The sequence below is a fragment of the Aptenodytes patagonicus genome, chromosome 5, assembly GCF_965638725.1.
Source record: "Aptenodytes patagonicus chromosome 5, bAptPat1.pri.cur, whole genome shotgun sequence".
NCBI classification, from domain to species: domain Eukaryota; kingdom Metazoa; phylum Chordata; class Aves; order Sphenisciformes; family Spheniscidae; genus Aptenodytes; species Aptenodytes patagonicus.
In genome coordinates, this window is record NC_134953.1 from 42,496,708 (window position 1) to 42,512,038 (window position 15,331).

At 46.7% G+C, this 15,331-nt stretch overlaps 1 protein-coding gene across 2 annotated transcripts in view; it reads right to left on the reverse strand.

The window, feature by feature from the left end:
* RNLS (renalase, FAD dependent amine oxidase) overlaps positions 1–15,331 on the reverse strand; it is a 77,751-nt gene that overhangs the window by 14,294 nt on the left and 48,126 nt on the right. For both annotated transcript variants that reach the window (XM_076339515.1, XM_076339514.1), the window contains exon 5: positions 4,680–4,853. In XM_076339515.1, coding sequence (XP_076195630.1) covers positions 4,680–4,853 — 174 coding nt within the window. The remainder of the gene's footprint in view (positions 1–4,679; positions 4,854–15,331) is intronic.

Sequence of the window (15,331 nt, forward strand, 5' to 3'; positions counted from 1 at the left end):
ATTGGGAAGAAAATAGATGTCATCCATAGTTATGGGTAAGGAACTAGGCTGTGTCACGATGAAGCCAACTAATGGTAGCACGTTGTGCCGCAGAGAAGAGCTGCCAGGGACTCCCTGGGTGCCGGTGCCTTCCCCAGCAGGATCAGCCGTGCATGGGTCAGGCTCACTACCTCTTCCCCATTGCAGCAAGGGTTAGTCCATCACAGAAGACTGTATTCCTCTCTAGCAGTGTAAACAAAGACAAAACTCTGAGAAGTCATCCTGCTCTGTCTCACCCACCTGGACTGCCAGAAAGATGGCATGGCCACCTGGCTTGTTCTCCATTACAGAAGTTCAGGGGACATGCTGATAAGAGTTATGTTGAATGCAAACTTATGATTTAAAGAATATTATTACACTATAAATGTCTGACGAACCAGCAACCCTTGAGCAGTCTGCATAAAGGAATTAATTAGAAAACAGAAAGAGAGGGTATGCTGCCGTATCTCCTAGCAAGAATAGACTTTATGAGTTTGCAAGTGCTGTGCAACAAGCAGCGATTCAGAGTGCTGCAGCTCATCAGAACACAGCGAGGCGCGAGCGGTCCTTAGGGAAGCGTGCAGCTCTGAGAGCAAGCAAAGGCTGAGATTTCTGGAGAATTACAGACTACAACTCACTGGCTCTGCTAACAAACCCATCCTATTGTATAATTATAACAACAAAGCTGTTTAGGTATTTCACTGGTAAAATGTGAAACTTGCGTAAGAAAGAGTTTTACATCTCTGCTTTACTAAATGAGTCAAAGCAGGGATTACCACATCTCATACAAATGAAGAGGACAGTTTGGACTTTCATAGTGAGGGTTAGACTTCACCTTTGGCCTTTGAGGACTAAACTACTTGCTTTTAGGTAGACATTATATAGCTGTAGCTATTTTTTGTATGACATGTTTAACAAAGAGTCCCTTAACAGAAAGCTAAGAGTTATTTCCTTTGGATCTCTATAGATCAATGCTGTTTACTAAAACACTACTATTTGAGGTGGTAACGAGGGTTAGATAAACCTCCATTAGTTCTGGATACATCAAAGAAGGTGTAGAAACACCAGAAAAATCAAATTTCTCTTTGTGTCTGGCCCATTAGTCACTTTTACTTATGCCTAGAGAACTGTAGCCATGCTCTATCTGTTGAGGATGTACTCCTGATAAGCATTGCAGCCACATCTGATAGGCAACAAAGCAATTTTCCCTCTTAAGATTAATGCAATGAAGGGAGGGATGCATGCAGGTGCTTGAGAAATAACAGACAACTGAATATACGGGGACAGTGTATATGGCATAGAGGAGCAACGGTGGAAGTGGGACCATTCAGGCATCAACTAGAGAAGGTGATGGCTTTTTGGGAAGGATGACTGTCCTGAAAGATCTCAGCTGCTTCACCCAGGAGACCCAACGTAAATCTTACCCTGAGCATTTCTGCTTTCTCTCTCTGAAGGCTTACTTTTTCACTGTCACCATCATCTTTTTCAGATGAATCACGATCAATCAAGGTTGAAGAATGGAAGAATGGGAAGAACAATGAGTGAGTGGAGCACAGTGTTAAAACATCAGCAATGGCACCCCAAAAAACCAGCAAACAAGGGACAGCAAGGTGCTGCTGTGCCTCCCATTGAAATGTTCTGGAGGTCAGTCAGAAGCACAGAAAGAAAAATACAAATGCAAAATACTTGCATATGTGCTAAAACAAACATAAAGGAACTTTTTATTCAAGAGTTTTGGCTGCAGTACTCCATATGTGTAAATAAATTTCACATTCAGCCCCCCTTGCCCATGTTGTCTTAAAGTATATATGTGCGTGTGTGTCTCTTATCAGCAGAGCTGTGCATGTATTTAAAGAAAAGTGAATCACTTGGTGACCACTTTTGATTTTTATACTTCTGTACATCAGCATTACTGAACATGATACAGGCATGCTTTCCAACCCTGCTGTGCTCAGCTCGAGTGCTCGCAGCCAGAAATACTGCTCCAGCTAACATGTACGACTCTTTCCCTAGTACTACTTTTCCTGGAACAAAGTGCAAATCTGCAAAATGCAAATTCACCAGGAAAGACAGCGCAGTCAAGGCGGCTGGTTGACTGTTTATATGTCACAAGGAGGGCCCTACCAGAGAGAATCATCTTGCTGGCCCCCAGCTTGTTCCAGCCCTATGAAGGTATAGAATTTGTTCTTCCTGGAAAAATTTGCTCATATAAACAGGTCTCTCCCACAATATGAGGGAAATTTCAGTTAGAAAGGTATGCGTCAACACCAATGTTCTAGTAGTTTCTATGTATTTGTTAACAATATGCCCCAAATAATATGCTTTCTATTTGGTTAAATTGCATTTGGAGACAGCAAAGACACTGTACTTAGCTATTTGATAATTCCCTTATAATTTCATATTCGTTGTTCTCAGTGCTGGCACTTTGAGACCACATATGCAAGCAGGTGAGGAAAGGATAGGTGAATTTCTCCCTCGGGCTGTGTCCTCTTCTGCACAGCCAGAATCGGGCAGCAGGGACGGACAATACCAGTAGGGGCTATTAACTATCAAGTACTTATCGTTAAACACAACGATGGCGATATAATCTTAGATGCAGGAAAATCTCCAGCTGCATGTTGTCAGTAACAAGGAGACAATGCCAGAGGAAAAAAAATCACTCTACATTTGGCTTCCTTACACTCTTTTTTTACATATTCACAATTGGTCCCTGCTGGAGGAAGCGTATCAGGGTGGATGCATCTTTGTTTTGGCCAGTTCAGCCATTCTTTTGTTTAACTTTCCCTCTTTTCAGACCAACAGGCTAAATTCTTAGGAGAAGTAACAAAATTGGGCTTCCACAGTGGTGAGTTGATTCATCTCTCCAACTCCTTTCCTCCCAGCATAAACTGCTGTTTCTGGAGGCACTTCAAGAGCCATTGCTACCCAGCTGGATTTGGTACAAAGAAGGGCGTATTTGGAAGAGCTGACTTGAACTGTACTATCATCAGAACAAGGAGGAGTGCAAGGTCCTGTGTCTGACACAGGACAACCCCATGCATCAGTTTGGCTGAGCAACAGACCTTTCTAAAAAGATCCTGCTGGTTATGGTGGATCCACCATGGAATATAAGCCAGCAGTGCAAAGGTGGCAAATCGCAGCACATCAGGGCCTTGAGCAACATGATTGCAGCTGGATCTAACTTCCAACCTTGCGTAGGGGTAGGACCAGAGGACCTCCAGTGGTGCCTTGCAACGTGAATGACCATGACTCTAATTGGTAGAGGCAGACAATGGAACAGGAGGCAACATCCACAGGCTGAGCTGTGGGAAGTTCAGACTGCAGATGAAGAAATACTTCTTCCCCCAGTGGAGGTGCAGCCCTGGGACAGGTCACCAGCGATGTGGGGAATCTCCATTCTGGTTTTTTTTTAAAACCTCAGCTACAAAAGGCACAGCTGCCCTGACCTTGTGTTAGCACAGCCTGCTGTGAGTGGGAGCTGGAGCAGAGATCTTCAGAGGACCTGGCCACCAGCGCCGCTGTTATACTGTGACACTCCCTTATGATAGCTTATTACATTAAATTGCATGTTTATTGTGTAAGAGAGGGAAGGCATGCCCAACCTTATGGCTGTTTTCTAGTGTGGTGATGGCGTGTAGGTATAAGGGTGATGGGCAAGGTTTTCAATGCCCTGCCCAGCAGGTACTAACATCACTGATGTCTGCAGACTGCAGGCAGGAAACAATGAATCCCAGCTGAACAAGGAAGACTAGAAACACGTCTCCCAGGTCTAAATCTGAACGTGCTTTAGCGCAGTGCATTTGGTAATACCTAATAATTACATATTAGGCAGCAGCTGATTATGAAAATCCTTCCTTATTCTGTGTGACAGTGAGTCAGTGCTTTGTAGGTCACCACAAAGGTGGGTAGGTTTTTACCCCCACTTCATGGATGTGATTAAACCTGGTCATCATCGCAATGTGAGCAAGTAACAGAATCGGGAAGCGTTTTCAGCTCCTAATGAATTTGATTAAACTCAAATGCTAGCGGTTTTTCTTGAACTATTCTATGCCAACACACTTTTGGTATATGAAATACATTTAATAAATTAAACATATACTTACTTGACTGCCATCTTCCAGAAACAGAAGAGAAGTGTCTGCCCTGTGGGATGTTCTCCAAGCTTTACCAAGCAGCTGTATTATGTGCAGCCATTTCAAGGATTTTCCGTGATTATAAAAGCACACTGGCTAACTCTGAGTTAGACTGAACAGCCTCAATTATATAACTCATTACTACTTCCAAGCATGCTTAGTGGAAAGAACAGGAGTTGTAAAGCAATGGATGATGGAAGATAAATTGGCATGTGTATGAATCAATGTTTAAACAAAGGAACTCCAGCTCTTTCTTGGAATAGCAACATTTTGATGTCTCAAATCCCCTGACACTGGTTTCATAAATGCAGTAACGTAAACCATGTGCTGGGTGGTGATTTTCTGAGGACCTTCCCGCTTTCATTGTGTATTTTATTACAGGCCAAATGTGACATTAAATGCTATCCGCTGCAGCTTGGAGTTAAATACTTGCTCTGTTCAGAATAGCAACACTCAATTAAACAGCATTTTTCATGATCTACACCCTCTATTGTCACTGTGTTTAAGGGAAATAATGGGAGCACTGACCTATATTGCGTTTCTTATTATCGATGGAGATGAAGCGTATGCAGGGATTATCGGTGATGTACTGTGCAGCCCAGGGGACATCAATCTGTGTACCGGCCTCATAAAAAAGTCCCAGAGCGTAGCGGGAGGAGTAGCTCGCAGATTGCAGTTGCTGCTTTTGACTTTCATTAATTACTGTGGAAAAGAAAAAAAAAAAAGAAAAATCAGACAATCCTTCTCTCAGAACATTAAATGTGTGAATGCTGTGGTTAAGCTGATTATTTCTTCCTGAAAATGACCAGACTGCTAAAACTAAGAATTTAATATTAAACCTAGTGCTTTGTAATATTTTTTCTGGGACACCTCTTCATCAAGTTTTAATGGTGCATTATGTAGAGTATGTCTTTCACACGCAACCCTCCCCCATCTGTTGGTGGTTTATCTCCCAGTTCTCCACTAGTTGCCTTTGACTTAAAACTTTGATGACCGGTAACTTTTTTCCAAATCTTTTCTCAAAGGGTGAATAAATGGGAATAAGAGGTTTGGGTTGCCTCTAGCACATCAAATAAATGATTGTATGACTCTGCAAAAACCCGAATGACCTCACATATCAACAAAATGACCACAGGGACTCTTGAATCTTTGGGGAAAACAGCCCTGCAACTTCTGTGTTGCAATTCAAATGGATGAAGAAAACTCTGCACTTCGGCACACAAAGGGTTTGTAGTGAAGTTCAGCTCCACCAGTTGAAGGTACTTTAAAGCAGTTTAGAAAATTTCAGAGCAAATATGAATCCATTCCTCCCTATGATTAACTCTTCCATCTTCTAATTACTTTTTGCCTCAATTTTATAATCTTCATAAAAAGCTGCACAAAGTAGCATTAGCCCCACTGTGCATTCAAATACTATTTTATTTCGTGCCAAAGAGAAATACAACAGTTTGACTAATCATGGAGTTAGGTACCACGTCTCTCTTCCTACTACCAAATGGACGGCTAACACTTCTGCGAGCTGGAGCAGGACATGCAAAGACAAAATCACAGCGGTCTCCAGCTTGTATGTGAAATTGCACGCTCTGTTGGGCTTGTTTGGAGGTTTGATATTGAGAGGCAAAAGAACAACAATTGAAGTGCTTCATTTTATGCAAAATTCAGCTGACATGATGAACATGTTGTATGAAGAAAGGAGTACGTGATGGCTACATCCACTGTGGCACTTTCCACAGGCAGCAGGCCAGGTGTTGAGCGGTATTCTTCAGAAGGACTTCAGCAGAAGTTCTGCCCCAAGACAGACCAGCCCTGCATGTGGGGCAGGCTGGGATGGGCTGTAGGGGGCAGCTCTCCACGCAAGGCTCCACAGGCAAGAGGCATCTGCAGACTCGTGCACACCAAGCTGGCCAGGAGTCACACCACTGAAGGCCAACCAGCCCAGTGTGAGAGCATCCAGCAGGTCAAGGGAAGGTATTATTCCCCTAGAGTGAGGCCACATCTGGACACACTGTGCAGTTTATCATGCCCCCCGCTACAAGGGAGACAACAACAAACTGGATGAAGTCCTGTGCAGGATCACTAACATGGTCCACTAAAGGGGGTCTCCGTTCCCGGGGACTGCCCTGACTCACCTGGACACGGCCCCAAACAACTTGCTGCAGCTGCGGTGTTGGACCTGCTGGGAGCAGTGTTAGGCTGGAAACGCCTACCCTGGTGCCTCCAGCCAGAGATGGTGGGACTGGGTGATTCTGCGTACCTTACCCACACCACAGCCATCTCCATGCAACTGCAATTAATGTGCTTCAAAGAAGAACTCTGGCGTGACTGACCTTGCTGTCATGACTAATGCTGCTCCTCAGACCTTGCAACCAGGACGGCTTCATCACACACTCACTCCACTAGCACACACTCTCTCCCTGGGAACTGATATTTCCTGCTGTGCCAAGGCGAGACTCTAGGAAGCAGGGCTATAAATCAAACCTCCGTGCACAGTGCCGCGACACAGGCACTTGAGTCACACAGTGCCGGCCAGGGGCAGGGGTCCAGCAGCACTGGCAGAGTGTTTTCCAGCAGGATGCATGTTTGAGAGCACATTCAGTCGTGCTGAGAACTCCTTGCAATAACTGCCACTAAACCTGTAAAGCCTACATACCACCAGTCTGCATTAAGGTCCATTCCCACCACCACTACTGGCATACTCCCTTCTCAAACACCATCAAGGCTGCCTGTGTTCGGAGTCTATTTACATGCAGAGGACAACGAGCAGGGGAGAGTGTCACTCCTGAGCCAATCCTGGTGGAGAGGAGGGCTGGTGTTACCCCAGCTCTTACCAACCTGTGGGTGACCATTTCAGCTGTGCAAGTCTATAGGTGCTGAGTCCAAACTCCTTGTCATGACTGGTCCATTCTGGCAACATTTCCATGTGGCCTCCCAAAGTGTGCAGGGACACAATTCATGTCCCTATTCAGTGACTTCTGAGAGGCTCAATAAGTATTGAGCCTCCATTCACCATTGTGGAGAATGGAGTTAAATCCAATTGGCGGCCGGTCACGAGTGGTGTTCCCCAGGGCTCAGTACTGGGGCCGGTCTTGTTTAATATCTTTATCGATGATCTGGATGAGGGGATTGAGTGCACCCTCAGTAAGTTTGCAGACCACACCAAGTTGGGCGGGAGTGTTGATCTGCTCGAGGGTAGGAAGGCTCTGCAGAGGGACCTGGACAGGCTGGATCGATGGGCCGAGGCCAACTGTATGAGATTCAACAAGGCCAAGTGCCAGGTCCTGCACTTCATCCACAACAACCCCATGCAGCACTACAGGCTTGGGGAAGAGTGGCTGGAAAGCTGCCCAGCAGAGAAGGACCTGGGGGTGTTCGTCGACAGCCGGCTGAACATGAGCCGGCAGTGTGCCCAGGCGGCCAAGAAAGCCAATGGCATCCTGGCCTGTATCAGAAATAGTGTGGCCAGCAGGAGTAGGGAAGTGATCGTGCCCCTGTACTCGGCACTGGTGAGGCCGCACCTCGAATACTGTGTTCAGTTTTGGGCCCCTCACTACAAGAAGGACGTCGAGGTGCTGGAGCGTGTCCAGAGAAGGGCAACGAGGCTGGTGAGGGGTCTGGAGAACAAGTCTTATGAGGAGCGGCTGAGGGAACTGGGGTTGTTTAGCCTGCAGAAAAGGAGGCTGAGGGGAGACCTTATCGTGCTCTACAACTACCTGAAAGGAGGCTGTAGCCAGGTGAGGGTCGGTCTCTTCTCCCAAGTAACTAGCGATAGGACGAGAGGAAATGGCCTCAAGTTGCGCCAGGGGAGGTTTCGATTGGACGTGAGGAAAAATTTCTTTACTGAAAGAGTGGTGAAACATTGGAACAGGCTGCCCAGGGAAGTGGTGGAGTCACCATCCCTGGAAATATTTAAAAGATGTGTAGATGAGGTGCTTAGGGACATGGTTTAGTGGGCATGGTGGTGTTGGGTCGACGGTTGGACTCGATGATCTTAGAGGTCTTTTCCAACCTCAATGATTCTATGATTCTATAAGTAAGCCATGAAGCCTACTGTGTCTCAGAAGCCTTGATGAACCACCAGAGAAGGTTCACCAAGGCTATTGAGTCCACTCTTCACAGACAGGTGCCTTTACGGGAGGATGCATGGTCTGCAGTCACAATCTCTCACCTGAAAACCCACCAGGCTACTCATAGGTATCTGCCCCATCCCGTTGTTTCTCTAGTTGTGTATTTTTTCTGTGATGTCTCTCCACTCTATTCCTCTGCACGTCATAGAGAAGACTGATTTCAGAGGCTGCTTTCTGCCTCCTCCCCTGAAACACTGACCTCATGTACAGGGTGCTCTCCTAACTGAGGTTCCTGGCTGGTCTCCCCCACCCCACCACGACCTCCACACCCACACCAGCCTTACCTAATCACCAGCACACCAGAGGATCACAGGTCAGATTCCATCTCAAATCTCATCAGAAATAAACCTTGAAATGCCCCAAGAAAAACGCTCACAAATTTTAACACAAATATGCTGGTGAACAGAGAAATGTCGGGGGCAGAAAGAAACACTGATTGACCCATGAAAGCTGGGGAGAGGAAAGGAGGAGAAATAAAAGGCATCTGGCACTAGAGGGGTGGTGGTGGAGCTGCCTGACAGAGGAAGCCAGAGGACAGGCCTGCCCAGGAGGGTAGGACTGGCTGAGCACGATGGGGTTTGAAGAAGCTCCCTTTCCCTCTCCAGTCCAGTGCCCCCTCTGAGAAGGTGTTGAGGGGGCCCAGTTGCCTCTCACCTTGTCCCTGCACCTAGATCTTTCCAAGGAAGATCCACTCCTCTCCATGGACCTCAGGAACTCCTCTAAGTGTTGGGTCAAAGACCCCTTGACCTCTGCTGTCACCTTCCCTTGGCAAAGCTGCCTCCTTGTAAGTTATGGCACGGTAGGGTTCCCATTTGTTATACCGCTGGTCTGTGACCAAGACCCAGTAACAGTTTAGCATGGAGAATGCTGTCGGTATGTTACTGCCTTGAACGGGCTTCTGCAGCACACATACATGCTCTCAATGGAAGAACAACACTGTACAACGTGCTCCAGAGAAAACCAGAGTGGTGGTTACAAGACCTGCTCTTCAAGGTCATTTCTTCTTGCTTCACCTGAGCATGTCCCAGATGAGGAACCGGTGGCTCCCATCTCGCCCCAGGACTCCAGACGTGGTGCAGACCAGTCTGTTTGTGCCGCCCAGCTGGCCGGCTCTGAAAGCCAGTGTGCAAAGGACCCTGCCCAGGCTCACTCTGCCTTCCTCTGGGCTAGGCTGCTCCCCAGCCCAGGGCTCCTGGGTGTGCAGGGCTCCATGCCAAACCTCCAGAGCAGGGTGGCTGCCCCAGGCTGTGGCGAGGTGCTTGGCTTTCATCCCGGCTTTTCATGCCGTTCAAAGGTTTTGCATTGACCAGGGCAATGGCAGGCCTCCCCCAGCTCCGCGAGTCTCCTGCAAGCTGCCATCTCCGTCCTCCTCCATCCTTCCCCTCTTCCACAGCTTCCCTCCAGCTTCTGCAGCCCCCAGGACCGGGACACTTTGCGGCGTGGCACCGCCGCTTGGCAAAGTTTGCAACGAGGAGGGGAAGGCAGAGGATTAAGCAGGGACGTGGGGTGGGCTGGAGGACTGCCCCGGAGGAAAAGATGCCAGCGCAAGAGGACCTTGCACATCCCGCCCCACTGGAAATGTTCCCTGGCCTGTGCTAACTTCCCGCTCAAGCCGTGAATTTAACAGCGCAGGCACGTGGTGCCAGCATCCGGGAACCATCTCGGGGGCTCTTTACTGCCAAGTCAGAACAGCGACGTTCGCAATTTCAGCAGTGCTTGTCCCAAGTGCCTCCTGGCAGACCACAAGAGCCCAGACAGGGAACAGATCTGCTGCTAAACACATGCTGCATGGCAGAGGGGACAGATGTTGTCCAGAAATCCCCCTGTAAGGGGGATTCAGGTAAGGGCTCTGCACAGCTGGGTTTTGAGATGTCCATCACCACCAGGCCCCCTTCTTACAGCTATGATAAACAATCACAATGTATTATGCATTCTTGCTGTGCTTTGAAAGAATATTAAAGTCCTATAAACAAGCAAATAAATATGAAGCTGTAATACCCCATCTAAAACACTACTCTTTGTCCAGGTTACTTTGGCAACTCATTTCCCCTTGGGGAAAAAAAATAAACAAGACCTCCTTCAGTCTGCAAAGCAAATTCCCCCGGCAAAGCTCAGCACATGGAAACTTCTGCCCTGTGGGAATGTATCTGAGATAGAGATGAACTGCCCATCTTGGAGGCTGCAGGCACTTACACTGCCTATAAGCCCGTACCCTGTCTCTGCTCTGCAGCACACGTGGGCTGCTGCAGGGGAAGGGACTGGCGGGTTTAAATTTGCTCAGGCAAATGGTTTATTACACAGAGTGCTTCAGCAGGTACAACATTCACAACGTTAAGTGTTGCCAAAGCCGAGCCGGCCAGTTGGCTCTGAAGTACCTTATTTAAGACTTAACATCGCTTTATGGACCTGTCTTCACAAGCTATAAACTTTCAGAAGGTGTTAGGGGTCATTGGGGATGGATGTTGAACAGCAGTGCAGTAATCAAAGATAAGCTACAATTTCATCAGCTTTAAGTATACCATACACATGGAGTTTGCTGGGGAAAGGGGATGAAGGAAGGCAACGAGCCCAGCTGAGCAACCTCCCTCCCAGGAGAGAGGAGAAGGAGGAGGGCAGGCAACTTCAAGGGTGTGGGCACCAGCCAGAAATGACAGAGCTGTGACTTAACAGATCAAAGGGCTGTAAACAGCTAGGGCGGCTCGTTCACAGCAGTGAGGGAAGGAACAGCTTCGGGAAGAAGTCGCTTTTCAAAGCCTTGGGGAGATGGAATAACGCACAGGCTAAGAACACCCGGTTATACTGCCCAGCGCCTGCAGGCATTTCAGGGACAGTGGCAGGCTGCTCACTGGTGAGAAGTGAATCCCAAACACTGAGAAGTTTCTCCAGGCTCAGTCCTGCCCTGTCCTTGGGTAAACCAGAGCTGGAAGGGAACCTGCAGGGTGGAAACAGAGGGGCAGCACAGTCATGCTAGCCACCCCACACGCGAGTGCATTGGACTCACAGCCAGGCTCAGGCTTGAGGCAGCTGCAGCCGGTTGCTGGGGGCCGTGTCCGGGCAAGTCGGGGCATCCCTGGGGTTGGGGATCCCCCACCACTCGGGGCCCCGTCCCAGGGACACCCCGCTCACACAGGGACAGGCTGTTTCCTTGGGGCCGGCCGGGGTTTCCCGTGCTGCAGCTTGTGCCGGTGCCTCTGGGGCTCTTTCTGACCATACCATAAACCAGAAATGACTAATACCCATTGTCCCAAACTTGTATCTCAACATTTAAAAGTGTATTAATTCAATTACTGACGTACGTTTGTAAACCAATTTGTTTAATTATTGCTTAGGTTTTTTAAAAATAATGTCTGTGGTTCACTGGATTCTAAACTGCTGCAAATTTAGAAAACTGAGGAAGTTTTTATAGCTTGAGAAGACGGGCAATAAAGTGATGTCACGTTTGAAATCCAGCAACAAAAAAGCTGAACTGTATGTAAAAACAATGCTACGAGTTGTAAGACTGAGGTTTTTCCCCTGCTCCATCCATTATGCGTTTTAGCAAGGCCAACAAGTTGATCTAAGGACATGAAGAGGGCCTTCATTTTGAATTTCCATACTTTTATTGGTTTAAATGAAAACCAGACTGTTGTTTTAATGTTGTGTATGAAACCACAAAATAACTATTAATTTTTCCCCTTCCAACAAAAATGGTTAAGATGATTTTAATAACATTTTGGAAAAAAAAAACAGCTTTCAGACCACGGAATTGTCCAGCGTACAAGAATCAGCCATAGCGATATTTTTAAAGCAATGCATAAAGACATGAAAATCTTATATTTTCCACTGAAAAACTCAGCTACAGCTGCACTGTGAATGCCACTGAAGTAAATGTCCTCCGGAGATTTCATCACATCAAAGCAAGGGGCATGTATACTTTATTTGCTGTTTCTCTAGACACTGACAGCAGAGTGGATTACTTATCTGTAACACTCAATAAATATAGTAAGGGCCTTTTATCTGCTGTTCCAGTACTTTAATGTCACCTTGCTGCCTCACTCATGTTGTGGGAAGGAGAGGACCCAGAGATCCCATTACGGCCAGCAAGAGAGAGGAGAGCCAAGGCTTCAGCTGGCAGGCTGGGAGAACGGGCACCACGCCATTCAGGAGTCCAGGACTGAGCCCAGCCTACCATCACAGAGGCCAGGGAAGCAAAAATAAACCCAGCTGCTCTGGTGGCCAAGAACCGACTAGGACAATCAAGGTTTAATCCTGGATGTTTAGTCATTTGCCAGCAAGTAAGGGAGGGGATTGCAATATCCACCTTTATCTGCGGAAAGGCACTGCAGTAGCTAGCTAGCACCTGGATCTTCACCACCAGTTTGTGGCAGCTGTCAGAGGCTCTGGCAAGGACTGGACTTGCAACTGCAATTTTGAGCAAGCAGAGATGGGGAAGAGACATGATGGGTCGGTAAAGGATTCAGGTCAGTCTGGTAATTGAAGCAGATAGGTTACCCATAACTTCACATGAAGTCCCACATACCTGTCACTGTAGGTCACAGCTGCTGGGGACAGGGAGAAACCACATTCAGAACTGCAGGGAAAAGCAGATGCTACAATTTGAGATGCATTTAAAATAATACTTGTTTTGGAAAGTTTTGCTATTCCTAATTCGGTACTTCTAAAAGCTTGTGGATACTTATCTCTCTATCAAGTCATCACATGATTTCAGAGCTCAGCTGGGATGCTTGTATCCAGCTCTTGCATGCACATAAGGATGTGTGGGCAAACTTGGGTAAACAAATTGAGATCCTGGTTTGAAAAACTTCCAGGGATGAGAGGGAAAACAGTCTTATTTTGTTTCACCCTTCAGTCTTGCTGAGTGGCACAGAGGATGTTGCATCCTGACAACTAGCAGCTCCAAAGAAGACAACAAATAGCCAGATACAGTTTGTGTTATCGCACACAGCTATCACTGGATATGTTCAAAATCGCTTACTAGGTATGGCCAAGGTAACTGAATCTAGAGACATCAAGACATTACCAGCCACTGAAGCACTAAGAAAAAAACCCTACAGCAGTACTTTTAAGGAATGATAGTGCTATTAAAGCAGCAGAATATGAGGATGCTGGACTTGTAGTTTTTGCTTTTAGGAAAAGATGGCTCTTTTTAGTCTTAACTTCTTTTACTGGAAACTGCTTATTCTTCTAATAATCCAACAGCTCTAGCTTTGGTGGGAATAGTATTAGAGCCTGGCTTGAGCTTTGTGACTTTTCCAGAGTATCTTCCCAATTCAGTGTAACTCCTGCTCCTTGTGGGCCTGCTTTCAGCACTTTCTTAAGCCATTCCTAGCAAGCAGGTCTGACACAGGTGTGTGTGAGGGGACTAGTGGTTTCTGCTAAGCACAACAGTCCTGCTGGGGCTGTAAGAAATTAGGAAAAATGAAAATACTCTGAAGAATACTGTGATTTGTATCAAAGGATGAAACAGCCCCCTGTATCCATCCATGAGGACTACAGGAGGGAAAAGGTGCTTCTACAGTTACCCTCTATTCCTCCCTGCTTGAGTTTTAACAAGTAAAAACTTCAGCTGAAGCTTTGCTGGCAACTGTGGCTTACGCAGTGCCTCAGTACCAGCTCCCGCTTTGACGTATTTGCAAAGAAAATATCCCTTTCATCTCTTGAAAGGCTCAGCACCACAGTTGGACAGCGAGATGTCCCTGCGTCCCGGGAAGAAACCAGCTACCTTTTGTCACTGCCCAGCCACCCCCCAGTTTTCAGGACCTTAGCTTCCTCTTCTGGAAACAAAACCAGTCCTGCCCAACTCCCAGTCCCCACCTGCCATGGGATGGCACAAAGAGAAATAAAACGTCCTGCCCATTTCCTCTTGTTCTCTTTCCCATCTTCCGGAAAATTTTGTCAGGAATACAGACTTAAGGAAACCTGACAAATTTATAAAGGATCGTGGTAGGTCTTGCTTATTTTCCAACAGATGGGTAAGCTGGTGCACAAGCCCCTGTGTAATCTCCTAGTACTCAACTCAGCCTTTGACTAGGAAGGTTTCTCTCCACCTTCTTAATTTTTTCCATACTTTATTTCTGTGACCATAAGCTTCTCTCACAGCTATGCCCTTAATAATCCCACTGCTGACGCTATCCCCCAAAAGGTTTTGTTTTTTCCTTAGGCTGTTTTGCTTAAGATTTTATTTGCAGCATCTGACTTAGTGATACGCTGACAGCAAATCTAAATGCATCAATCAGATGTTGTCGGTGACAGTATTTGGAAGTGGCTAGTGATGACCATTATTTTGAAAGTTAAAAAAGAAACTCTGTGGTTAAACAGCAACAAAGATATTTTTAGCGTAGGTATCAAGAGATTTTAATAAGACGCTCACCCAGCAGAATAGGCAGCTCGGCTAAGTACCTGGAGATACAGTTTATTGTCACAGCTGACAGAGTGCTGCCATAGCTCTGTTCAGGAGATGAATTATTCAGGACGGCACATTATCATAACCCTCACACAACGAAGCGTCCTTGGATGGCAACCTCTTCTTCCTCAGCAGGCTTGCAGAGACCTTTCCTACTGCTCTCCAGAGCAAGAAGCCGCTGCCCTGAGCTCTCTAGTTGAGTAGTGACAAAGGACAGACTTTTCAGGCAATCCCCCTCTGCACAGTCATCAACGCTGACACCGCGCCATGACACTGGCCCTCTGCCACCGCGCTGACCATTTCAAGATGCAGGCTGTTCCTGCTTTTGCCTTTGCGTAGGAGGGAGCAGAGGTTATGAGAAAGGCTTCGTTTTTAAGTTCAGCTTCCTTATCAAACAGCTTGAGATTTTTTTAAAAAGGCAGCATAACAGTTAAATGCAACCATGCCTATATCTGCATTGAAATACTCACTAAACATAGTTACATGTTGCGATATACTTTTCCTTTTCTTATTATGCTCAGCTTTTGTTTGAATAATCCTGTTTGGATCCAATGCAATGCTAACTCCTGCGTGTATGCAATGTCCGTAACAACTTAAATAATTATTTCAAAGCACTGAGGTCCTGGCTGACTTGGCATAAAGCTTCTTTATCT